Consider the following 25508-nt stretch of genomic DNA (forward strand, 5'->3'; position numbering starts at 1 on the left):
GGTGAAGGTGGACAAGCAACACTCGATTTGGTTAGTGGAACTTAATTTGTAGTTTTTTGGGAGTTTTTATCCTTTAAGATGTAATTCTTTTCTTATTAATAAATTTGATCCTTTATCAGATAAATAAAAAAAGATGTGAATAACATAAAAGAACAGCCACTTTTAGCGAGTTCCTCTGTCCTGTTTATTGTTCTTGAGATATTAGTCAGTAATCATTCTTGTTTTAGCAGTACGTAAAGTTCACAGAGAAATATCTTGGATTTTCCAAATGTTTTACCTATATGTCTCCTTCATAACATGGTTCCTTTGTTTTTAAAACAATTGCAGTTTTCTCTGAACTTCCTGAAATTATTTGAGGCAAAATGTCTACATGAATTGAAAACTAGTTTGAACTTAAGACTGTGAGAACACTAGCTATGAAGATCTGCACGGTTGTCAAGGCGACCAAGGGTAGAATTTACCAAGGTAGCAGCGCGCCTAGGTGATGCTTTGACAGTTATGTGTCCATGGTTAGCTGCAATCACAAGTTGACAACAGTATATGAGACAAGTTGGTTGGCCTTTAGCGATACTAGAGATGGCCCAAGTGTAGGATGATGTGCCTGATAGTTTGGCATATGTTGTCCTAGGGTTCCCTATTTGGAATCTAAATCCATTTACAAGAGTCTTGGAGAGACTAAGCTTAGTTTTGCAGTTGAGTTCAGTTCCATCTGGCATTGAGTTGTTGACGTGAGATACTTAGATCATCTCCTGACAGTTTATGACACAAAGATCATAGTTTTCATGGTGGTCTAGCAGATCCTAGGTGTTTGAGGAGGGGGAAAAATCATTGCATGGTAGACAGTTCAGTTCCTTCTGCATTGAGCTGTTGATCATGGATATGCCAGATAAAAAAGAAAAGAAAAAAAAGGGTACCGTTTAGTGGTGTTTAAATTAGATAGGTGTCCTTGAATCCCTTCCGTTATTTTAAAATTTTGCATTTAACATAAGATATGGTTGTTGATAGAATGGATAACAGAGATGCTACAGTATTCTTGTAGACAATCCTAAATGTAATAGTGATGATGTTTATTTATTTTTTCTTATTATTTTTTCCCAATTCTGAGTGTGAATCTCCTTACATAATTGAGGAAACGTATTTTTTTTGGGGTGAAGAGGAAACTTACTTTTCTATAGTGGGAAACTTTCATCAAATGTCACATATTTAGATTGGCACAGCATTCAGCAGTCTGATGACTTTTAATTAATGCTTTTGCAGGTCAATGTGACTGGATGTCTTAACAAAGAGTTTTCACATCTTGCACAGACCAGATTATTCTGTGTCTTTGGTGATCTATGTGTTCCTGCAGAAATGGTTCAGTTTGGGGTGTTCCATTGTGTGGCATTACCGCATAACCCTGGGCCGGTCAATCTCTATTTGAGTCTTGATGGTCATACTCCCATTAGCCAAGTGTTGAGTTTTGAGTATCGCTCCCCCATGAATGGCCAGCTGCCTCAACCCAAAGATGAGTTGGAAGAGTTTCAACTTCAGTTAAGACTAGCTCATTTGCTCTTCTCTACAACTAATATTCTAAATCTTCTGTCTAGTAAGGTATCAGTAAATTCCCTGAGGGAGGCAAAAAGGTTCGCCCATAGGATCTCTAACATCGATAAAGGCTGGGAATATTTAGTCAAGTCCGTTGGCAGTGGGATCTCATTATCACTAGCCAAAAATAGTTTGCTTGAGATATCTTTGAGGAACAAGTTTCTTGAATGGCTTTTAGAAAGAGTAGTTGAAGGGTGTAACACCCCTGCTCGAGACCATCAAGGTCAAGGAGTCATCCATTTGTGTGCTATCCTAAATTATACCTGGGCTGTTAGACCATATGCTTTTTCAGGCCTCTCATTAGATTTTCGGGATGCATCTGGATGGACAGCACTTCATTGGGCTGCATACTATGGGAGGTATCTTCTTTTCTACTTCTTGACATTGCAAATATTATCTTTAACTACCTATTACATTGTCTTCCACTCTCAGTTCAAAGCATTTTGTCCATGATTTATTTAATTATTTCTTCAAACATGCATGCATGCATGCACACACACACACACACACATAGACAAACACATTCAGGTATTATTTTGTATTTCCCCTCTTGTGTGATATTATCTTTGTATATATAATATATCATCAAAAATAAAGACACCCGCTCCCTACCTCCCAAAGAAGAAGAAAAGACACGCACACCCACACCCACACATAGAGCATAGTTGTCAAGTGATCATGTTGGTGGAAGCGGTACCTAAGTGCTAGGTGACAAGGTGCCTGACTAGACATTGGTTTGGCAACCAAGGAGCCCAAGTGTTATTTTTCACTTCCCCTCTTTTGTAAAATTCTTTTTTATGTTGCAATATATGCCTTAAATAATACAAGATCAACATTAAGCCACATCAAGTCATCAAAAATCAGCATTAAGTTACACTTAAGTCTTAAAAATCAAACATAGAACTAGAAATAGTAGAAGTTCAAAACCATCAAATCATACAGTTACTTTATTACTATGGTTGGAATTGGACATTGTCATGTCACACTTAGTCTCACATTTGATTTATCTTGTTCTTAGAAAAAATTATATTTGTTTGTAAAATAAAGTGCACAGATCATGCAACAAACAGGTCAATCACAGGGAGTGAGAATACGATCTCATTCCTTCAATTGATGCGAGATGTGAATTGCTCTTGAATGAATAAAATTTTGCTATGCTAGCCTAATCTAACTATTCCAACCCTTATCACTAGGATTGGAATATCTAGAGAAGGAAGTTTCGTAAGAGAGAGAGAGAGACAGAGATAAAGACGATAATGACAATAAAAATAATAACTCTATTTTATTCAATAGAAAGAAAAAAATACAATGCATAAAGAAAATGTCGATCTACTTGAAAAGAAAAAAAACTGAACTAAAAAATTGAGAGGAAAACTGGAAAAGATAGACTTACTTGAACAATAAAAGTATACTAAAGGTAGCCGACTCTCTTAAAGAGCCAACTCAGGGAATTCTACCAAAAAAGAAAAGCTTGAATAATTTTCAATGTGTCTAGAGGAGAGTGAGGCTGGGCTTTTTATAGGATGAACATTGAGGGAAAATGCTTCACATTTTCAATGTGGGACTAAACATAAAAGAGAATATTCCTAAGTAAAAAAAAAGGATATACAGTGAAAAGAAAAAATAAAAAATACAATAAACTGAAAATCATAGATGCAATATTAGAAGAGAAATCAAGAAAATCGGAGGTCGAACGGATCAAATCGGACAATTACACAATGCTGTATTCCTTTGGTTGAGTGACTTGGTCGACTGACCCAGTCGACCAAGTGAACAGTGTCGGGCTGAAATAGTGATTTTTTATCCGAAACCTATCTTTCGGAGCTCGGATCACTCCGAAATTTGGAGGGATTGTTAGAAACAGTAAATGAACACTGTTTAGCAAAGAGTTAACATCAAACAATGGTCTAATTAGGAATCCCCATTTTGAAACCCTAATCTCTAAATGCTAGAATCATAGTTTTCAATGAAATAAAATGCAAATGCAAATGCAAAGAGAATATAGGGATTCAAGCAATGAAATGATGGACAATAGATTAGGATCAATTACTAACCTAAAATCAGACTTAGCATACTATAGAAATCAGTTTAGGTAAGAAATCAAGTTGCTATGAAGAGAATCATGTAAATGTATAGATAAGAATCAAAATGGGGGCATAGCATAGATGGATTGAGAGGGGTTTAAGCAAATGAAAAGGAGAAAGCACATGAAGTGGTGGTTGCAAGGTTCTAGCACCATCTTCATGGTCTCAACAGCAAGGAAGAGAAGAGGTGAGAGTAGATTAGAGAGTGAGTGAGAGAATACATACCTTGGGGATGATCTTGGGAATGAGAGACAATGATTCTTGAAGAAAATCTTCACCAACACCAAGGAATTGCCTAAGAGAAGCCTCTCCACGTTCCAAGAGAGTCTCAACAATAGAATAGGGTTTAAGCCACAAAAACCACTTAAATAGAGCTAAAAAAGACCTAAAAATCAGATTTTCTTGGGTTTAAAAATCCTTTGGTTGACTGGGTCAGTCGACCAAGCAATGACAACAACTTGGGGTAGGGAATTGGAGGGCCAGATCAACTCGAATTCACTTGGGCTTTCTCCTACAACTCAATCAACAAGTCTAGGTTGGAAAATTACCTTCAAATCAAGTTCAGAAGTGCATTAGGTACTTCAACTAAACTCCCCTTCTTCAAGGTGCAGTTTCTTAACAAACACTGACAATGCATCCAAGTATGGAGCACCATCATCAATATCCATGGGTTTCGGGTCAAACACCATGTCTTCTACAAAGAGGGCCCACAGAGACTTCTTCCTTCACTTCGAGACATTGGATCTATCCTAAGGGAAAGGTCTGACATGACTTCCTAAGACTTTCAAAGATAGTAACACTGAAATCAAGGTCCAACATCAAGGTCTAACATTAAACAAGTCTTTCTTCACCCAAAACAGATAGGGTGTCCTAGCTAGGTTTGGGCTGGATTTCACACATAAAGTGTGATAATGTTTGTACACGGGATTAGTAGTTAATTTCAATGTTTAAGTTGGTGCTTGAGTTAGATTACGATGCTTAATAGTTGGAAAGAACTCTATTTTGATTTATTTACCTTTTCGAGTCTTTTCAAGTGATTAGGAGTCCTTTAGTCAAATTAGCAATTTTAAAAGGTCTATATAAGAATGCATTCCCCCATCAACTATGGATGATTTGATTGAAGAATATGACTTCTATAAGAGCTTTGGTGCTGTTTGGTAATGCTATGGGATTGTTACCCCTTTCTTTAGTTCTTTCTCTTCTCTTCTTCTCTATTCTTTCTCAAGAGTTTCTTTTATCGTTTAAGTTGCTATTCAAGAATATCTTCAACATTAGTAAGTTGAATTATTCCCACCCCAATTCTCCTCTAATAATCTTCTACTTCACCTTCCGTGGACTCCGGATCAATTCTAGGTTTACATCACTAATGTCCGAAATCATAGCCTCAGACATGACCGGATCGGGGGTTTGCTGCAATGTTGGGCACGAGAATCATGTCTCTACCAACCTTGCTATGGGACACTAAGAAGGGAACTAGTATCCAAGAGTGGGGAGTCTCACACAGGATGGAACTAATGGAAATGTGTTGGTATTGATGGAGGATCCTAGCCAAGGGGTAGGGAGAGGGAGAGGATAGAAGGTTGGGGACAAAAGGGAAGGTCGTGGGTTCGGGTGTTGGATGAGGGAGGGATGGGTGGTTCATAAGGAAAATGGTTCACCAGGAGGAGGTTGGGTTGGTGGGGTGAGATGAGATGGGGTGGGGCCCAAGTGGTGTTGCCGGAAAACGGGTTGATGGCAGTTACGCTAGGTGAGTGAATGGATGAGTTGTGTGCCTGTCAAAGCGAAGTGTTGTTGCGCAATGAAAAAAAGGGGATGATGGGTATGGAGCTAAACAGAGGGTTGGTATAGGTCTGACATGAATCATGATTTTGGAGGTTGGTATTAGCAAGAGAGGAGGGGTGCAAGGCTTAGAGGCGATAGCAAGGGAGGGAATCTGACTACAAGGGCGTAGTTGCAGTAGCAAGGGAGGGGAACATGGTTGCATAGTGCAAGGATTTACAAGGGGGTTATCTCTAGAGACGGGGACCTAAAGACTAGGCCTTAGAAGAGTAGAGGTTTGCTGAGGACGAAGCTGATCCTATTGAGACATTTGGCATTCCAATATTCTAAAGGGAGCCTTGGTAGGTTAACATCAATCCACAAGGGAATCGTGCTGAGGTTGACCTCGTGGAATAGTGAAAATTGCTCCCATTGACGAAGGAAAATGGGGGGTTTTGCCAATGAGCCAAGGAGAGCCATTGATGGCTCTTTCTTTACAGAAGAGGAGTAGAAGTTCCTTGTCCAGCCTGCTATTGTTTGGAGAAGGATGCTTTGACAACGTAAAATGAAGAGCGAGGGCTAAGGAATCGGACGGCTAGAGCAGGTTGCCAACAATGGATGCCAGATTCAAGAGCAGAGGTGGGGCAATAATCAATAAAGGAGGATCCAGCAGGGGAAGGGGGTGGTGGTGGAGATAAGGTTGTTTATGGAGAGTAGGGAGGAATTTCTGGCTGAGAAGAGGGAGGGCCATGGCTTGGTAATGACGATGGAAGCGGAGGAGAGAGGGTTAGGCGGTGGTAGTGAAGGTGGAGAAGGATTGGGGGAGATTCATCAGCAGCTAGCAAGGAGAGTGTTTCAGAGGTCCAGCAGGTGAACTTCCTTCTCATCTTTTGTCATGTCACCATGGAATTAGGTTCTTTCAGTGGATAGTTGTAGTTGCATGCGGATTTGGTTCTAACATGTGAATCTGAAGAATGTGACATATTTTGTGTGAAGGAACCTATGGAAAGTTATTTTGTGGTTAGGTACCTCTTTCTAGTCAAGCTTAGGAAAGTGTTGTTTCCTCAAAGCATAACTTGTACTGCACATCAAGGATCAAGGTTTTGGTTTCGAGGCCGGTTTCGACCAAAATTTCTATCAAATCCTGATACTTTTTTTTGAAACATTGATCCTAGATTTTGGGCTTTATATGACCTCCATTTCATTTGATTTCTTGCCTCCTACCTTTTTAAAGCACAATAATCATAATGGAACTTGTATTTTGCTACAAAAACCACTGAAAAGTTATCATTCAAGTATACTAACAAATGACTGGTTTCGAGAAGTAGAAATTGTATTGCATACAGGTAGAGTCATTAGCATACATGAATTGTTTATAGAATGGTTACATACAGAAGTCAACAAAACACAATGAACAACTAGATTAAGTGATGGCTCATTCAAGGCATAAACAAAAAAAATAAAAATAAAAATGGGAAGTTACTGTTGGATATGGCTCATGCTTTATATCCTATTGCCGATAGACCCAGTATCACTTTGGGCCTCCGAGTTTCCTTTGTAGTTTGGGCTTGGGCCCATGAATAACTGTTGTGGCTTTAGAGTGTTTGAAGGCAAAGGAGGAGCAAAAGAACTGTTTGAAGCCAAAGGAGTTGTGGAAATAGGGTGAAAATGGGGTCGAAATAACCAACCACAAGAGAAATTCGCAAATAGATGTCGAAACCTAAGCTACAAAACCAGGGCAGAAGGGTCGAAACCTACGATGTTTTGCAGGTTTTGACTGAAATAGAGGATTTTATAAGGAATAATCAGTCTAAACCTTGTTTCGACCAGTTTAGGTCAAATTTTCGGTATGTTTCTATTGAAACATTGTACCGAAACGAAGTCTGTGAAGTTTTGTTTTGATTTCAATTTTGTAGGCATTTTGGTCGAAATATATTCCATGCTGCACATAAATATGATAAACTACCCAAAAGAGAACTATTGGGCTCCCTTATGAGGGTGGGGTAGTCAAAACCATGTAATACAAAGAGCCAATAAAGGAAAGTGGACTTAGGGACTTTTATTTCCCAAGATTTAGACCAAATTAAAACGTTAATCAAGAGGCTAGGTTAGTAATAATAGGTGATATAGAATGCCTATCTTGATTTTTTCTAACCTCTAAATAGAGATTTCATGGAATATGTAAGAAACATGTTTAATATGTTTTTGCTTATGAGAAAGAAAAAGGTAAATGTTCCATTCCTCAACCAGGAGAGACATCATATGTGGATAAGCCGTCTATGGAATTTAATTTGCCTACCCATGTTTTATTCTTTTCTGTGTGTATGCTCATATGTGCAACTAAACCTGTTTCAATCTGAGGAGCAACTTTCATGTTTACTCTTTACTACATTTCTTGTCTTTTATGCTTGGTAATCTCCATATGTAGGGAGGAAATGGTTGCAGTTCTTCTATCCGCAGGGGCAAATCCAAACTTAGTGTCCGACCCAACTCAAGAATTTCCTGGTGGACGTACTGCTGCTGATCTTGCATCCAGTAATGGATATGATGGCTTAGCTGCTTATCTTGCAGAAAAGGGGTTAATAGCACAAGTGAATGCTATGCGCATATCTGGAAACTTGAGTGGCTCTGTGGAAACTAGCCACACAAACCTGATTAACCCCATTAACCTTAGTGAGGATGAGGTGTGCCTGAAGGAAAGCTTGGCAGCTTATCGGACAGCTGCTGATGCAGCAGCCTGTATACAATCTGCTTTCAGGGAAAATGCTTTAAAGCGACGGACAAAGGCAGTTCAGCTTTCCAATCCAGAGGATGAGGCTCGAAGTATAGTTGCAGCTATGAAGATTCAGCATGCCTTCCGACACTATGAGGTGCGAAAGAGGATGGCAGCTGCTGCACGAATCCAGCATGGTTTCCGTAGTTGGAAGATCCGGAGGGAGTTCCTCAATATGCGTCGGCAAGCTATTAAAATTCAAGTATGCCTATTTAGATAATGCATTTAGTTGTCTGCAACTGTGTTCACTTATAACAGAATCTGATGTACCATAACCACATCGCTGACTAGCTTAGTTTGACTCATGGTAGCACATGTTAATATAACTAGCAGTCCAAGTGCTACCGTTGTGACCAGTTCTTAGTTCTTACTACCCCTTTCAGTTTGGACCAGATAATTAAGTCGGCCTAGCAAACACTTCACATATATATTCAGTCATACCTGCCCAAGTCATATGTAAATCGGCTCACCATATCTTCCTAACCGCTTGAAGGGTTCACTTTTCTTGTTCCTATCATCATTCATATGTTAGTGTTTCTTATTCAAATTTTGTAAATTATAAGGTGGCTTGAAACAGCCTCTCAGCAAAGTTTGCTTGGTAAGGCTGTCTGGGAAAATTGCCCCACAGGACTGCTTGTGTGGAAGCTTTTGGCTCCGCAACGGGTTCGCCCTTTTCATAAGGTGGCTCAAAGTTGATCATGATTAAAATTGTGCAGTTATGGTATATGCTTTAGAGTAGGAAAACTGCCCCGCAGGACTCTGCTTGTACGGAAGCTTTTGGCTCCGCATGGGGTTTACCCTTTTTCATAAGGTGGCTCGAAGTTGATCATGATTAAAATTATGCAGTTATGGTATATGCTTTACAGTGTATCTGCCTGGTTTAATTGTATTTTCCAATTCAGGCCGTCTTCCGAGGTCACCAGGTAAGAAGGCAATTCCGCAAAATTCTTTGGTCGGTTGGAATTCTTGAGAAAGCAATTTTACGTTGGCGTCACAAGAGAAAAGGTCTCCGTGGGCTTGAGATCCAAGGCACTGATGCTGCAGTAGAAAATCAGAGCCAGGAGAGTGATGTGGAGGAGGACTTCTTCCGGATCAGTAGGAAGCAGGCAGAAGATCGTTTGCAAAGATCAGTCGTACGGGTGCAAGCCTTGTTCCGATCAAAGCAAGCACAGCTGGAATATCGAAAGATGAAATTGGCCCACAAGCAAGCAGCGGTAGGTTTTTCTATAGTGATGATTCTTGAATATCCAGAGATGAAAATCCAGTTTATGTAGACCTTGATAACTCAATTATTTCTACTTTTTACAGTTGGAATACGAAGGACATCATGATAGGTAAAGTTCTTGTGGCATAGACTTTGAGAAGTTCATTGGAGACCTGGAAATTACACTGGCTAAAGCAGGCGGATGTAAACATTTAAGAAAGTAAGCTTTGACGGATATCTCAGTGTATTAGTTTGACTGACCCGATTCAGCAGGTTCATGGTTCCTTTCTGGGTCATTGTAAATTCTTCCTGCCTTCATCCAGAATTTTTCAGTTTGGAGGCTGATCATCTTGTAAGAACTTAGTTGAATACATGATCTGAATTAGAACTGAAAAGAGCATATGATACTCCAAAGATGACTACATGCACAGTTTTAACTTGTGAAATAACTGTCAACGCGGTATTATATGCTCATGTGGGTGGGAACGGGTTTGGATTTCTTTCCAATTCATCATTTTATAAATACTCCTACAGGCTCCCCCACCAGTGCAAAAGAAACAAGGTTATAATAAATCATTTGATACCAGCGTCATTAAGAATCCTAAACCTTGATAGAGCAACGAGAAGGATTCAACGAAGCAGCGGGTTTCTTCTCTTGTTGCTCAACTTCGTTCCAGTGTCTCAGATTCGCAGCTAGAAAACAGGAAGAGGGGAGGGGTAAGAAAGAAGCCCATTTCTAAATTTTGAATCCACACCATAGCCAATGAAGCTCCATTTGTTTTTGAGTTCTTCAAACTGAAGGTTGGAGTAACTTTTACATAAGTAATTACTTAGAACTCGCCAATCGTACTATACAACCACAAAGCAAACAGGGCATTTTTAATTTTAATTGCAGAGCAATCCTTACTTGACTTGTTGCTAGAACAGCCAATGGGGGACCTTCTTCTCGGTAGCTTTCTCCTTGATGGTGTCTAAAGTGGGTTTCCATCCCTTACCAGAAAATTGCCTGCTCAAAAATTCTGGCCTCTCCTCAAATTCCTCCAGCAGAGTCCCTAGCTTGTAGACCTTCTCTGGCTTCTCCAGTTGACGACGACTACTACAAAGCTGCCTCTGAGACACAACCACATCATCTTCCATTCCAATTCCTGATGGACAAATCCGGGCGAAGAAGGGGAGAATCCTTGCCGACGAGAGAAAAGACTGTGATCTTAAGAGTAACTTAGCCTTGGAAAGAATACGGTGAGCATCTTCTGCTGATAATGTCGCTGCCTTCCCTCCTTTCATGGGTAGCATTAGATAGATTTTATAGGTCTCCAGTTTCATATCCGCAGGTAATGGAACTGGTCTCCAGCTTCCAGCTATGAGGGACTGGAAATCAACCACAAACTGTTGTGGGTTCTCCAACATGAGCTCTGCAACAGCCAGAGGTGGATTGAACTCATGAACTTTGCCATCAGAAAGCATGACTTTGACCTTACCATTGTTGTATGAAGCCCGGCGAGGAATGTAGTTACCCATTAGAGAGAGAGAGAGGAAAATATGAAATTGAAGGGACTAGAGATGAATACCCTGGTGGTGAGGGGATTGCTCCGGTTATAACTGAACTCAGTAGGTGAGATGAAGTGAGTTTTTATTAACTTCCAAGGGATTAGTCATGAAATGGAAGGAAGGTGTTCGTTAAACTGCTCCATCATCTTATGACTTCATGGTCGTGTCTTGTGATGGGTTTTCTTTGGGGTTGAGTTTTGAACTGACCTGACCATGAATGGATTCGGTGATCCAAGTGAATGTGTCAACTCAAAAGACCAATTAACTGCTCCTCAAAAGGAGAACAGAGCAAGAGGGGCAGAGAGAGAGAGAACAAGTCACCAACTCAACAGTTCTAATTCTGGGGACCCAGTTCATTGGTCACCCGCCATTACCTTACCTAACCAACATTTAACGTAGTCAAGAAACAGCTGAACCACACAGGTTTCCAACTTCTAATCTTTTTCACTTTCTATACACTCCTCTTTGTACGCATGCTCTTTTTTTTTTTGTACGCATGCTTCCTTTCAGATGTAGAAAAAACTGTCGATCTACCACACAAAAAGAAAATAATAAATAAATAAACTAAATAAATTTTAAAAAAATTGTAAATGAATAGTAAACGATGGAATTTGGTGCTCAAGAGTCCTATAATTGATCTTCAGACTCAAAAATAGGAGTTCTACAAGGTTTTTTTTGGTATTTATGGCGTGTTGGATAAATGGAAATTGAGATTGGTTTTAGTATTCTCTATCTTTTTATCCTTAAATTCATGATCTGGGAGCTCTTCTGACCATCGATGTTACATATGTCGTCTGCATGGGTCGAACCCACCACATCTTCACTAAAAAGTATGTGTCTTACCAGTTGACTAACCTTGCATTGGCAGGTGCAACATTTTTCAATGTACTTCCAAATGTATATTTAAGAAGATGATGTGGTAGCTCTGAATCTAAGGTTCCATATTGATTCAGAATAATTTGACTCTCTCCAAGTCCCACCTGACCCCACAATCTGGTGTTTCTTGTATCACTCACTCTCTTTGAATCTCCCTGCCTCACAGTTCCTCTAATTCCACCAATGCCACTGCCCTTCATTTTGTCTGTCTGTCCAGTTCTATTCACACCCAAGCACTATGAATTCGTCGGTTTCTTCATGTTAATACCAAAATGATTTTTTTTATAAAACTAATAATTTTATATTAAGCAGTCGAGACTATTACATACACCACCAGAAAGAATCAAATTTTGAGTTCTTTATTAAGAGGTGTTAGTCATTTACTAATTAAACAACTCTTTAATGGCATATCAAGATGATTTTTTATTACAGCCTTGTAGATCTTCTACACGATCAACAGTAAAATGTAGGAAAAATAAATAAAAACAACGTGGACTACGAAAAGGACATTTAGGGTTTGGAGTTTGAAGAATTTCAAATGAGGCGAAACCTTAATGGCTTTTCATGACTTTTCATGAGCTGATACGACTTCAGTTTAGGTATTGGCATTGAAGAATTTACATCATTATTTGTTTTACTTTTTCTTTTTTGCCAGGAAAAGAACGTATCACCGCAGCTTCATTGAAATATGAATTCTTTTCCCTAACTTCTACAAGTTCCTTAGCCTTTGAGGAGTACTCTTTTGAGATGGATGAACCAACTCAAAACTTGCATTATAAAAATCCAGCGAAAATAATAGATTTACATGGACCTTGCAAGTCCGGTCCTGCACATTAAAGTATTAAACATCCCGTAAATTTCGAGATCTTTAAACGATAGTCAAGATCAAAATCTCTACTGAAATCTTCATCTGACAGTCCCCAAAACTCACAAGACACCCCCCCCCCCAAACTGAAGCTCTGTTATGATTACACGGTTAGAGCTTGGGAAGGGTGAAATTGTTCAGGTTAACTTGGACCGTTAAGCTCAAATCCGCCCCATTTCATCTTCCCAAATTTGCACTCGAAATGCATTTAAGGGTTTGGCTCTAGGCACATGGTCATAGGTTTGTTTCACGTTGGAATTCAGTAGGCTTTATACAGGAAAATGGACCACCTTCCACGTTATGCCTTACCGCATACGTGTTCAGGTAGCTCAAGTGTAAACAGGGACCAATAGTTTGAAGTCCTACCATCCCCTAAGAAATGATGAAAACGTACTGGGAGAGAAAGTAAATGGCACTAGTAGTCCTTATCAGAGACAAGAAGCTTGAAATGTATCAGGAACAAGTCTCAAGACTTCCAGCAGCAAAGGTTTTTCAGACAGTCATGAAAACAATGCAGAAGTCGGCAACGGCAATGGCAACAAGACATCAAGAATAATGACCAGAGACTGGATGAGACTTCATCTAGATAAGAACCAACATACACGCACCTCATAGATAAGAACCAGCCAATTCGGTTACTTCTTTGAAAATGACGATTAAGAAACCTCTCCCTTCCCAGTACCCCTCCACGGGACCAAAAAAAAAAACAAATGCAGATAGAAATAACAGGAACCAATAAATCATACCATCGATTAAATATACATCATGAAAGCATTCATGGGTTTCATCCCAAAAAAAAGAAATCATTCATGGGAAAAGAAATCCAGGAGAAGAGGAGAGAAAGGAAGGAGGGGGGCGCAAAAAATTGGCTGCAAAATCGGATCATACATGTAGAGAGGGATCAGTTTACCCAAAAAAACGATGTAGAAAGGGATCAAACAAACTGATTGTCAAAATCTTCAAGTAAAATATTAACATTGTACTAAATCCCAATCACATTATTAACGCGCAGATTCTGAGTGTTCTATAGGAATATAGATGGACTGAAAAAAAAACACAGCTTCATACTTAACTAACCCAGGAAACAGAAGAAAACGAATGAAACAGTATTTGAAAATGCCTATCCTACCAAAATGCACTAAAAATTCACAACTTAAATTCACTTTACACTGCAGTAATCATTAAATACCTCTTCAAAGCCAATCCAACGGAATGACATACCAAGACCAGTGGCCAATTGCAGCAGAGTGATCTACAAATACCATCTGGGTAGTCAAGAGTCATGACATGCCTTTCCTACTTGATATATTGAGAAAGCCACTTGAAGCCCTCCCCATACCCCATCTTCCGGACAATACTGCACATGAAGACCTCAAGAGGACGGACATTAGAGTCAGCAAGGTTCACCTTACCCTTGCCCGTAGTGAAGTTTGTCAGGCCAAGGTGGTACCGCAGCTCCTCCTCTGAGACTGCATAAGGTAAGTCAATTTTGTTTCCCAAAATGAGGAACGGAACATTTGCCAAGGCTTCATCTGAAAGGAGGGCATCTAGCTCTTTTTTTGACTCTGCAAACCTCTCCCTATCATATGCGTCCACCAGGTACACCACAGCATCTACCTGCACCACAAAAAAGGGTAGAGAGACAGCAAAAGGGCAAAACAAACAGACACGAATGTTCCAAGTAAACCATATTCATCTTTGGGCCGCTTAGGAAGGTTCCCTTTGCTAATTTTCAATTCACTAACTTCTACGCCAACAAAATTCTCATTTAGGTTGACAATATTTGGATACTAATATATACTCCCTTTTTAAAATATTACCTCAGTCACTCTCACACGTCACAATATTATATAAAATACGTTAATTTTAATTTCATGAAGAGACATAAGCTAAGTTGAACAAAAATGAAATCCCAAGACTAGCCCATGCAAATGACCTAGGAGATTAAAAAAATATATAAATCAATAAAATAATAAAAAATAAATCAATAAATTCCACTGGTAAATGTGTATACCACTCTGCCAGTCTGAGTATAAAATGAAATGAAAAGAAATGGGGAAAACTTCTTACCTAATGTTCATACAACAGAGGTAAAGATACCTAGCAACAAACTTAGAACTAAATCATGGTATCAATATGTTGTACATGACACTCGTATCAATATTAGGGCTCTAAAAACAGATCAATGTTCATATCTGAACAAGCACAAAGGAATTATAGTTCTCTGCTAGCAAGCTATGATGGAGTCTCTCCATTGTGCGCTAGAGGTCGCGGGTTCAAATCAGCCTCTCTGCAAAGCAGTGGTAAGGCTACCTAGAAAGTCCCTTCCCCATACCCCACAGTGTGGGAGCTTCGGCACTGGGTACACCTTTTTTTGCTAGCAAGCTATGCATTGAAAAATCGTCAACTAGATTAAAGAGAGACATCCAGACTGAACCTACATCGCACTTGACTCACTAAAAAATATACCACAATCTTGAGGGAGATAATTGCCAGAAGCCTAACCAAAGATTAACAGAATATGTTCTCAGCATATCATATATGCTCTCATGCACTTGCAACCATAGACTTATTTCAGTAAGAAATTTCTTCTTTTTGCTTCTGTGAATAAAATTTCCTAGTCTTGCTGATACAAAATAAGCATACAAAACATCATTCTTTTTTACCACTTATACAACGCATGTCAATTTTTCTACTTCTCCATATGCCTATTACAGCTCCACTTAGCACCACACCATTCTTCCTTGGTGCAGCTCACTTATCCAGCCTTCAAATGGCCAAATGCAATTATCTCTGATTCTGTCATTCCTACTTTTGGCTTCTTGCCACCATTCACTTCAATGTCCTCATCTCATTCTAAATTCCTTCGACAAAACCACCATCTCCTACTAACCAGGAACCAGCTCCATTAAGCATAAAAAATGTTATACCCATCACAAAAACTCTTGCATATGTTTGTCTTTTCAGTTAATACTTTTCCTTGTATGTCATTGTTTAAGCACAGGAGCAGCCCTACTAAGTAAAGGATCACCGTCCAAACAGCCAATGTATCACTTTTGCAGTATTATACACAGAAATTAAAGCCTCAGCTAGGTGCTTATTTCATCTTTTGTCCCCCTTCCACTCTCTCTGTGTGTCTATGCGTGTGTATATGAGCGTATGTTTCAAGAGCAAAGGTTGACTAAGATCCCCCCCCCCTCTTTTTATTTTCTACTTTTTCCTATATCAGAGGCAATCACAAGATAAGTTACAGCAAACAAATAATTATGTGGAAATTGCCATAAGAAAATGTGGCGAGCTCAGTGACTTGAAACAAGTGAATGATAACGTGATTCTAGATCATATAAAGCAAGAAGCAAATTGAATGCTCTATGGAATTAAGAATCCCATAAAGGGGCAACACATAGGATCTTCAACAACTATCTAAAATGTGGATTGTGATTACACTCGTCATACTTGCAACATCTCTCAATTATCATATAAAGCAAGAAGCAAATTGAATGCTCTGTGGAATTAAGAATCCCATAAAGATGCAACACATAGGATCTTCAACAAATACCTAAATTGTGAATTGTGATTACACTTGTCATACTCGCAACATCTCTCAATTTCTTAGCTGGACATGACACCGTTTCCCACCTAATAAAGATTAAAATATTCCAACGCCAAAACTCAAAAGTAATCCAGTTCAGCCAATCATATCTCGTACACAAGAGATGAGAAAGAAGGAACACATGAGTCATGAAAATGAATGTCTGCCGAAAGTTTGAATCACGCCAGAATGGGACAATATCAAAGGGGCAAGAACTGAAAATAGAATTTGACAATCAAGGCAGACACTGGTCACAGAATTTCATAAAATTTATGTGGTCACAAGGTTCAAGTGGAATATTAATAAGAAAAGGAAAAAAGAAAAGAAAAATTATCTCTAATGATGCCTTGCAGGGCGGACAACGATTGTTTAATCAACATACCCACCCAATAACCCAACAAAAAGCTTTCTCCAGAAATTCGTTAGTAAATCAAGGCTGTGTCTAGTGAACTACTGATTGCTCAGTGGCTTGCCAGTAGAATAACTACCTAGGTAACAGGATCTTTGCTATAAGGTACCTCACCCCCAGTAACTGTAGTAAAAATATAATACTGTCGAATATTCATGTTTACAATTGGAAGCATTTTTTGCTGTAGACCATATTCCAATCAGATGCCCAAGCAAAGCATAACGCAGAAGCTTAAATGAAAAGTAACTAAAAGTGATACTCTTGTCTTTTTCCCTTTTCTTTTATAGTAAAAAAATGTACCTTGGCATAGTAATCTTTCCAGACTCGCCGAGCGATCTGATGTCCTCCTAAATCGAAGGCTTTGAACTTAATTTTCCCAATACTAAGTTCCTCCGAAGTTGGATACTGCGTCGGCTGATGCTGAACCAGTCTCTGAATATGATCCAAGAAAAAAACTTATAAGCAAAGCACAAAGATACATATCTCTGAAAATAAATCAGAAAAAAATATATAGGAGAAAAAGGGAAGAATAGCACAGACCTCATCCTTCAACATATGAAGAAGAGTTGTTTTTCCAGCATTATCAAGCCCTAGAAACAAGATCTTGGCCTCCTTCTGCCAAAGACCGAGAGATGCAAGGACACCATAGAACCAATCGACAAGAAACATAACTCCTGACAAGCGTCAAGACCACCCAAGAATCGAGCAAATCACTCAAACTCCACCGCAGATGCTACCAAAATCCTGTAGGAAGAACTACCGGATCGACAAATTGAAGAGCTTCGAAGTTTATCTCGGCTCAATCTGCCGAAAAAAGAACAGAAATTCTAGTAGAATACGATAGAGAAGTAACCCTAGAAACAATAGAGAACGATTAAGTGAGAAGGAAAGAACTCTGAACTAACGGCGGAACAGGCGGGGCTGTAATACCTCGTACGTCCTTTTTCTCCGTCTGCCTCTGGACACTTCATACGGCGGGCTCGGGCATATATTACATGAGAACATTGCGTTCACACGCCGCGTGTTCCTTAGTGCCACGTGGACTGCTGATGTCGTCATTTTGACTATCAGATTCTATTCTTTTCGTTTAATAATAATTTTCACCAATATATGTTTATAAAAAATATAATTTTGATTATAGATGGAAAACATGGTTTTGGATTTTCTATTATTCTTTTCGATGGGATGTGCATGCTATCTGTGGCTTCGTCTTTATACACAACTTAGGTCTTTTTTATCAATTCTCATTCTCAATTTTTGATATTTTTTAATATGTTTGGTCTTCATTATGAATTCTATTTTTATAGAAAAATAAAAAAATCTCAATAATCCATAATAGACTTCTGGTCTATAATTCTGGATTGAATTTTATTCTAGTCATTTATGCGCAAATCATTTTAAAATACGAAAGTTAAAATTACGGGTATAATAGTCACAATATAAAAGGTAAAAACCCTATCGATCCCTCGTTATTTCCGTCTTACACTGCCGCTCATGGCTTCAGTTGCTCCAGATTTTCTCAAACTTTGCTCATGGCTTCTTCTTTGTTCAGGATCTCTTCTTTATTATTGAGACGAGTTGCCATGGCTTCTCCTTTATTCATTCTCTATATGAACATGCAATTTTGTAAATGTGAACCTACAGTTCCAGATGTAAGTTATTTTTCCCTCTTTGTTTTGAAATATAGTTCTGGATTTCACCGATTATCAATTGGGACTAGTTTAAGAACTTGAATTAGATTTGATTCGTTTCGATCCTTTTAAGATGACTGTTGGATCAAAATTGTAATGAAGTCTGTTTCTGGGGTTACACAATCTTTCTAAATAAAAGGATTTTTATTACTAAACAAATTTCAAAAGATTTTAAAAAAAGAACTGCATTTGTTGACAATGATGAAACCTCATAGATCTTTAATGGGTTTAAGAACCTTAAGAAATGCCTTCTTTCATTGAATCAGGATATCATGGCGGATTGCCCACCGCCATTTCTTAGCTAGGAACATACCAAAGAAAGGAAAATGAACACAGAAAATTCAATTTCACATATTCCAAATTCTTGGCAGAAAAGGCTGAATAAAGTGCTCATTCGAAGTTTTGTGTGAAGTGATGTATGTTGTGTTTGGCATAATTTGTTGGAAAAAAATTTCGGTTCCAAAAGACAAGGAAATAATTCCATACCAAGAATTTTGGAGAAATTAATACTTTTCTAGTCATTATATGTATTTTATAATTTATATTTTTTTTTCTAGAGGAAAGAAAATTATACTATATGACCAAACACAAGTACAAAGATCCCAGATTGATACATTATACCATTCCCCATGGGTGAACAGAGTTTGAGGCTTTGGTAGAAAATGAAGGGGATAAGTAGAACTTTAGAGGCTGCTCTTCTAGGCCTCCAATAAAAGTTTAAGAAGACATCAATTCTTCCATATTGATGTGGTGCAACTCTTCAAGGTTGCAAAGGCAATGCTCTTATGCATAATTCATTCGAGCTTCTGAAGCATTTGTCCTTGACAAAACGAAAAAGCCTTTTATAAGTAAAGTAGAGGAAATGACTCTAGTTACGTACTCAAAATCTCAACCCTTGATTATAAAGGGGGATCAATAGTTGAGGTTGTCATAATATTTAAAACTATCTTAGAAACTAGGAATATAGTAAGTAGATCCACTAGGTGTGTTGTTCCAATGTACTTTGCAGCAAGCTCAATGAAGCAGTAGTTCCAAAGCTCCTTGATGCAACTCCAACGGAGTAATGGTTTCAAAGCCCCTTAATGTGAGCTTCAACGTTTAGAGAACAACAAAGTCAAAATGAGACCAATTCTTGGGCTAGAATTGTACTTGCACAAGAAGTAGACCAGGCTAGAGTTGGAATGAGCTTAAATCAAGGGACTGTGTATGAAAATGTTAACTTAGTAAGGACGAAATTTGGATTTAGATCATCCCAAAATAAGATTAAAATTGGGTGATTAAAAATTGGAATTTCATACTTAAATTGCCGTCTATAATAGGGGCGGTCGATTGGCCCAACCAATCTCCATAAGCGACCGACTGGGTCACAAAAGCCCAGTCAGTCTATTGGTTGCTCTGTTTTGACTTTCATTCATAATATAACTTTGTAACCTATCTTTAGGTGATCTCTGAGGTTTATTGGAACCGTTGTTAGAGAGGTTTGACTGCACTTTTATTAATCTTTTCAACTTTGACCGGTAATGATACATTCTTGCATATATGTATTATCATGATCTATGATGAATTATAGTAAATTTGAATGCATTTGTATTCTAATAACTTGTTTTAATAGTGTGTTCATGTGAATTATGGTTAGATATGTATTGTGAATGATCATTAGATATGCTTCAATTACTATGTGATGATAAATACTTAATCATATGATGGTGGTTGATGATGTGATGTAGCTATGATTGAGGGTATCCTTATTGGGTATCCATTACTTAGGATATCAAGGGCTGTGGTATGTGACACTGCTTACTAACGCTCTCCAGCACTATCATGGTTGTTGCATGACATAATTAGGAGGTCTAGATTGCGTGATTAGGTACCCATACATGCTACTACCCTTTCGATAGAGATATTGAAGCCGAATGACTTGTGATGACGGTGATGTGACTCTGTCTCATCCTATAGTAGTAGCCAGTCCGTGCGGAAATTTAGTGGTTCACTGTTAATCATGCATTGGTAGGGTTGCATATGTTAGGGTTGGGCTCATGGGCATCCAAGGAGCGACTGGAAGTCGTGTGGAGACATGAGAACGTCCGCCCCAACAATATGTAGATGACCATAGGGTTAGAGAATGGAGTCCAACAGAGGTAGCCAATCCACGATGATTCTCATTCTTAGGTAGAGAATGATATTGAACCGAGTTGGTTGGTGCCATAGGGGAAGTATATGAACTACATGTTGTATGTCACTGTATGACCTTGCATTGGATTAGAAACCTTAATATGCGCTAGTACTCATGCCAATGGTTGTGGTGAGAGAGTGTGGACCTAAACCCCAGCCATGGTTGATTGACAAGGACTGAACCCCTTGCCTGGGATCCCAATAGATAACTAGTCCGTGAGGGATCAGAGTGACTAGACCTACCTAGAGGAGGGCTGATGTTATATCTTAAAGCATGTCCACCATATTAGAGACTTGCATAGTTAGATTCTAGTTGCATTCATACACTTGCATATCATTCTTTATATATGTTGTTTATCATAATAAAATGTTGACATATATATGAAATGTGTTTTCTTGTTGAGTTCATCAGAATTCATTCATTTGTGAATATTTGTTAAAACTAAACAGATGGGAATCTTGGATCGGGAGAAATTCCCTATAACTAGGAGAAACCTAATGAAGAAGCTATGGAGGCGCCAATGGGAAGTGGCGATGTATATCATGAAGACACCTGCGGATGCCTGGAGTGCGCTAACAACACCCATTGATGGCAGGTGGATTCAGATAGCGCATCACTTTGAGAAATCAATGGAGAAAGGATGAATGACTCCCTTCATTGTGAAGCTAGAAGAAAAGACCATTGCTTATGAAAGAGCTCAAATAAACAATCAGACTTAATTCAATTTTACTTCCGCTGAACTCTATTAATTTTGGGACATGATTACTTATTTCCTTTTTCAGTGATTCATCCCTTTTGAGTATTGGACACATCTAATTCCTTTTATTTAATTATTTATATTATTCTTGCTCTTAATTATTGTTGTGAGCATTTATTATCATTGATGGGTAAACCATGGATTTTGTGACTGTGGATCGCACTCATAGGTTGTCGGTTGGGACCAATACTGGCAAGTGGGGAGTGATATTAATGAGAATGTTATCATGTATATGTCTACCTTGTATGAACCCATTTTGATTGAAGGAAATCAGTCTTTGCATGAAAGGTTTCAATCTATTTACAAGAATCTTAACAATGATTTTGTAGCAGACATTGCAAAGTCCGATTGATCTAAAATCTCCTACAATAGTTGGGTTGTCATTTTTGGGCACTATAGATAGGTATGTATGATTCATGATAGTTGCAAAGCTACTGTTATCAAAGAAAACTTTAACATATTGGATGATGTATTCTTTGCATATATTCCAGGTTTTATGAAAGAAGATACCTAAATATCCATTGGGTCCTGGGGCTTTGTATGCTCCGATGCTAATGATTGCCTTTTGAATTTCTGAATATGTAATTGGGGGCAACAGATTTTGAATATCATCATCTTTCAATTTTCCTTCTATGTGCTTGAAGTATTCAGGATTTTGTTGAGGATTTGAATTTTTGTATATGCTTATGAAGTGTGAGAGAAAGACTTCAACAATCTGATCTTGTTTTGGTGAAAGTATCTTTTATTTTTGTCTCCTCCATTAATCCAATTATATTTGGATTTTTAATGCCAAAGATGTTCTCATTGATTAAGATTAAGACGAAGCTTGGCAAATAATTATTTTTTCTTTGTATACCAGTGATCACTTCTGTGTTTCCCAAGGAGTTTTTAGATGCTCTTTTTTTTTTTCTATGCTTTTTTTTAAATGTCTAAATTTTTCTATGCTCTTTTTTTTTTTTTTTTTTTTTTTTTCTTTAGTAAATTCCCCACCATTGTTTTGTTCATTTATTTTCAAAGTACCACTTAAAGATTTGAGTTTAGTCATCAAAGAGAAGGAAGGAGAACCCATAGTTGAACAATCCTAGTTCAGTTTAACTAGATCCAGAAAAGATGGTTCAAGGGTCAAGAATGATTCGAATTTGAAAGTTCTTGTGTTCCTTCCAATGAGCTGAAGGTGTTGAGAATGATATTGTTATGATTTGAAGCTATAAATATTGAAGACAATATATAAGTATTAGGGAATTTACTCATCCATTCCAAGTTTACAAGAAATCTGTCTAACTTTCCTTTGATTATTCTTTTAAGCCTTTGTTTGTTAGACCATGTTGAATGCATTCCTAAAGTAGTAACTTCCATGAGTTTTGCTTGATAAGCAAAATTTTGAAATTGATAGGAGGAAAAGTACTAGGAAAGTTATGGTTCATTACAACTTGTAATCCTCCTACTACTAGAGATAGCCTTAGAAATACTGATAAGTATTTGCTAGGTTACATGGTTCTCAAAAACTGGATGTGATGGGAATACTATGTCAGTATTAAGACATCAGACCAAAAATAGCTTAGGAAGAAGTTCAATCGTACACGGGGGGGGGGGGGCGGGGGGGCCCATTCCCCCCGGGGCGGGGTGTGTTGCAAGGGGGGTGGGAAAGGGGTGGGAAAACCAAAAATAGCTTAGGGGAAGAAAAAGTTCAATCGTACAGGGGTTGTAGTGGCTTAGTGTAAGGACCATTTTCGTTCCCAAGCGCCCAAGGAAAGCTTTATATAAGAGCGTGTACTTGTAAGTGTGAGTTTGAAGCCAAAATCAGTCCTTCCAGAAAAGCTAATATCAACATGGATATATAATAAGGAACCTATATTATGAATTTGCATCCTACTCGCTTAACATTGTCCATTATGTACGAAGACCAAATATCCAATCTCCTTGTTTCACTTGCCCTGCTCGACTCCTGTAGTATTAGGGATGGTATCCCATGGCGTGTGTGTATGCCTGCCTTTTTTTTTTTTGGTGGGTGGGGTACGGAAGGGGTCTATCTTTCAAGAGCATAGGGATGTCAACAGTGCGGTTTGGGGCTAGGCTTAACAATTTTAGGTTCAAAAACACCCAACCCAAACCCCATTAGCAAAATAACGGTTTCGTGCTTTGGGTTTGGGCTAACTAACGGTTTGGGCTAACAGTCTATACTCAGATTGACTAACAATTTGGGCTAACAATTTATGGCATGCAAGAAAAAAAACAAAAAGAAATAGTTGAACATCTTGCAACAAGAGCCAAAATCCCATAGAAAACAAAATTGTTATTAATCAATTTCCATTAAAAAATGAAATGTCATTCCACTTTATAGATATCCCACCCGCCTTATAGAAATCAAGAATCAAGAACCCAAATAATAGTAGTAACATGGAAACTACAAATTCATTCCACAGGCTCTACCAGATAGTCTTCTTGAAACAAATTTTCAAACCCTAGATAGAGCCGTTCTGAAGAACCGAAGCATCGCCGTGCTTTGAGGTGGAGAGCCTCTACTCCCTCAAAACAAGTTATAACGGGTTGCAATTTGGGATTGGGCTGGTGCGGGCTCTGCCACCCTCAGCCCAAATGCAGCCCATTAAGGTTTGATGGGCTGGTTTGGACTATAACGGACCGGTGCAGTTCGACTTTAACGGTTTGGACTGCAAATTGACACCCCAACCAAAATTGCAAAACATATAAGCATTTTAAGCATTCGATTTTGGGGGCCTTTTCGGGAAAGCAATACATATATGGGCCGGGCGGTTTCCAGGTGACCTTGTTATGAAACCCATCATTTATGAGAGTCCATGACTATTTTACGATTTCAGCTAGGCCCACGTCTAATTAGGGTTTCGATATTTGAAGGGTAGTTTTGTCATTTAAATGGTGTCAGGAAATAGGGTTTAAATCGACTCTATAAAGACGACACCCCTCTGCCAGTCACCGTTCTTCCGAAGGAAACCCTAATTCGTAACTCAAGAAGAGATCCGTCTGTTCCTCTAAGGTATATCTCTCGTACGATCTTTTTCTTTCTTGGATTTCTGCTTTTGCGATTCTTTTAGGTTGAAGGAGTAGTATTTCGTTTGCCATCGCAGAGAAATGGCGAAGTCGAAGAACCACACTGCGCATAACCAGTCATACAAGAATCACAAGAATGGAATCAAGAAGCCAAGGAAGCACAGGCACACATCCACCAAAGGGGTATGGTGTTTACATCGTTATTTGAATATTATGTATTCAATGAATTTTACGATATTCATGAAATCGTATTTGATCATTCCATTTATTCTCCTGTTCAGATGGATCCCAAGTTCTTGAGGAACCAGAGGTATGCTAGGAAGCACAACAACAAGGTCGGTGGATCTGGGTCAGAGGTGGAAGAGTAAACAAGGAATCATCGTGAAACTAGAGGGGCTTTTTAGTAGCTTCTGACGTTTGAAAACTGGTTTATTTTTGAAACAAGATGTAGTGAATGTTCGACTAGTTCTTCTTTTGTTTTCGAACATAGAGATTTATATTGTTTACGATAACTTTTTGGATGATTAATGGTTAATTTGTCTCAAGTCTATTTTTCTCTTTCAAAGATTTATTTTTGTTGTGTTACCAATTATCCTACATACACTGAAAGATGTTGGAGTATTTGCTTGATTTCTTGTGAATTTGATTTATTGTTGTTTTGAATCTGTGAGTTGTTATCTCTTAATGTCTATCGCCTAGTGATGCCCTTCCACCGTGTCCGTTTATGTGGCAGCTCATCACTTAGTTTCTGCTTGTCGCCCAGTCCTACGGTTTGAGCTATTAGGTGTTTACTTTCTTAATGTTGACGAGCCATATCTAAGATTTTTGATTAGTTATCATCATTTATATTATCTGAGAGTTGCTTGGAATTCGCTATTTGAATGAAATGGTCTGCCTCAATCGCCCCACTCTGTGAATTGAATTGGCAAGGTTAATTAAGTTATTTGATACTTGTGCTCATACTGAGGTACTATTTAGGATGCATTTTGCTCTTTAGGGAGCATTTCAATTATGCAAATCTTTCAGGTTCTTTCTATTTTTCCCCCTGTATTCATGATGTTCTAGTATAATCTTCATAAGGTTAGTGAACAAGCTTTCTTGTTTTTCCCTGTGGCCTAAATATTTCTTCTCATTCAAGGATGCTGTTAAGCTCCCGTTGACTGGGTG

The 25508-nt window shown here is 38.5% G+C and overlaps 4 protein-coding genes across 7 annotated transcripts in view; 2 read left to right on the forward strand and 2 right to left on the reverse strand.

Moving 5' to 3' along the window:
- LOC149011144 (calmodulin-binding transcription activator 5-like) overlaps positions 1 to 10086 on the forward strand; it is a 48054-nt gene extending 37968 nt beyond the window's left edge. For both annotated transcript variants that reach the window (XM_089164059.1, XM_089164060.1), the window contains exons 10-13: positions 1258 to 1943; positions 7855 to 8401; positions 9102 to 9413; positions 9508 to 10086. In XM_089164059.1, coding sequence (XP_089020185.1) covers positions 1258 to 1943; positions 7855 to 8401; positions 9102 to 9413; positions 9508 to 9537 — 1575 coding nt within the window. In that variant the 3' untranslated portion in view covers positions 9538 to 10086. The remainder of the gene's footprint in view (positions 1 to 1257; positions 1944 to 7854; positions 8402 to 9101; positions 9414 to 9507) is intronic.
- Positions 10087 to 10094: 8 nt separating this feature from the next.
- LOC149011145 (multidrug resistance protein ABC transporter family protein) lies at positions 10095 to 11134 on the reverse strand. The gene has a single exon (XM_089164061.1). The coding sequence runs from the start codon at positions 10919 to 10921 to the stop codon at positions 10322 to 10324; it is 600 nt and encodes a 199-aa protein (XP_089020187.1). The 5' UTR covers positions 10922 to 11134; the 3' UTR covers positions 10095 to 10321.
- A 2716-nt stretch (positions 11135 to 13850) lies between these two features.
- Positions 13851 to 17706, reverse strand: LOC149011146 (small COPII coat GTPase SAR1A). 3 transcript variants are annotated; one of them, XM_089162824.1, is made up of 4 exons: positions 17624 to 17706; positions 17234 to 17497; positions 16994 to 17125; positions 13851 to 14309 (listed from the first exon to the last, which is right to left on the reverse strand). In XM_089162824.1, the coding sequence occupies exons 2-4, from the start codon at positions 17360 to 17362 to the stop codon at positions 13989 to 13991; spliced, it is 582 nt and encodes a 193-aa protein (XP_089018950.1). In that variant the 5' UTR covers positions 17363 to 17497; positions 17624 to 17706; the 3' UTR covers positions 13851 to 13988. The 3 variants fall into 3 exon arrangements, with proteins under 3 accessions (XP_089018950.1, XP_089018952.1, XP_089018951.1); XM_089162826.1 differs by having other exon boundaries at positions 17599 to 17650; XM_089162825.1 differs by having other exon boundaries at positions 17234 to 17547; positions 17624 to 17646.
- A 6524-nt stretch (positions 17707 to 24230) lies between these two features.
- LOC149011147 (large ribosomal subunit protein eL29z-like) lies at positions 24231 to 24886 on the forward strand. The gene is made up of 3 exons (XM_089160460.1): positions 24231 to 24327; positions 24419 to 24524; positions 24623 to 24886. The coding sequence occupies exons 2-3, from the start codon at positions 24423 to 24425 to the stop codon at positions 24707 to 24709; spliced, it is 189 nt and encodes a 62-aa protein (XP_089016586.1). The 5' UTR covers positions 24231 to 24327; positions 24419 to 24422; the 3' UTR covers positions 24710 to 24886.
- Positions 24887 to 25508: the final 622 nt, after the last annotated feature.

The sequence above is a fragment of the Hakea prostrata genome, chromosome 7 (assembly GCF_041222555.1).
Source record: "Hakea prostrata isolate BN-2017 chromosome 7, UWA_Hpros_2, whole genome shotgun sequence".
Taxonomy (NCBI): Eukaryota; Viridiplantae; Streptophyta; class Magnoliopsida; order Proteales; family Proteaceae; genus Hakea; species Hakea prostrata.

Excerpts from the sequence above, each read along its gene's own strand:
- LOC149011145 (XM_089164061.1), bottom strand. The coding sequence starts at position 10,921 with ATGGGTAACTACATTCCTCGCCGGGCTTCATACAACAATGGTAAGGTC.
- LOC149011146 (XM_089162824.1), bottom strand. The coding sequence starts at position 17,362 with ATGTTTCTTGTCGATTGGTTCTATGGTGTCCTTGCATCTCTCGGTCTT. Across the intron at positions 17,126-17,233 it reads TTCATATGTTGAAGGATGAG|AGACTGGTTCAGCATCAGCC; the intron begins GTCTGTGCTATT and ends GATCATATTCAG. Across the intron at positions 14,310-16,993 it reads GGAAAGATTACTATGCCAAG|GTAGATGCTGTGGTGTACCT; the intron begins GTACATTTTTTT and ends TTTGTGGTGCAG.
- LOC149011147 (XM_089160460.1), top strand. The coding sequence starts at position 24,423 with ATGGCGAAGTCGAAGAACCACACTGCGCATAACCAGTCATACAAGAAT. Across the intron at positions 24,525-24,622 it reads GGCACACATCCACCAAAGGG|ATGGATCCCAAGTTCTTGAG; the intron begins GTATGGTGTTTA and ends TCTCCTGTTCAG.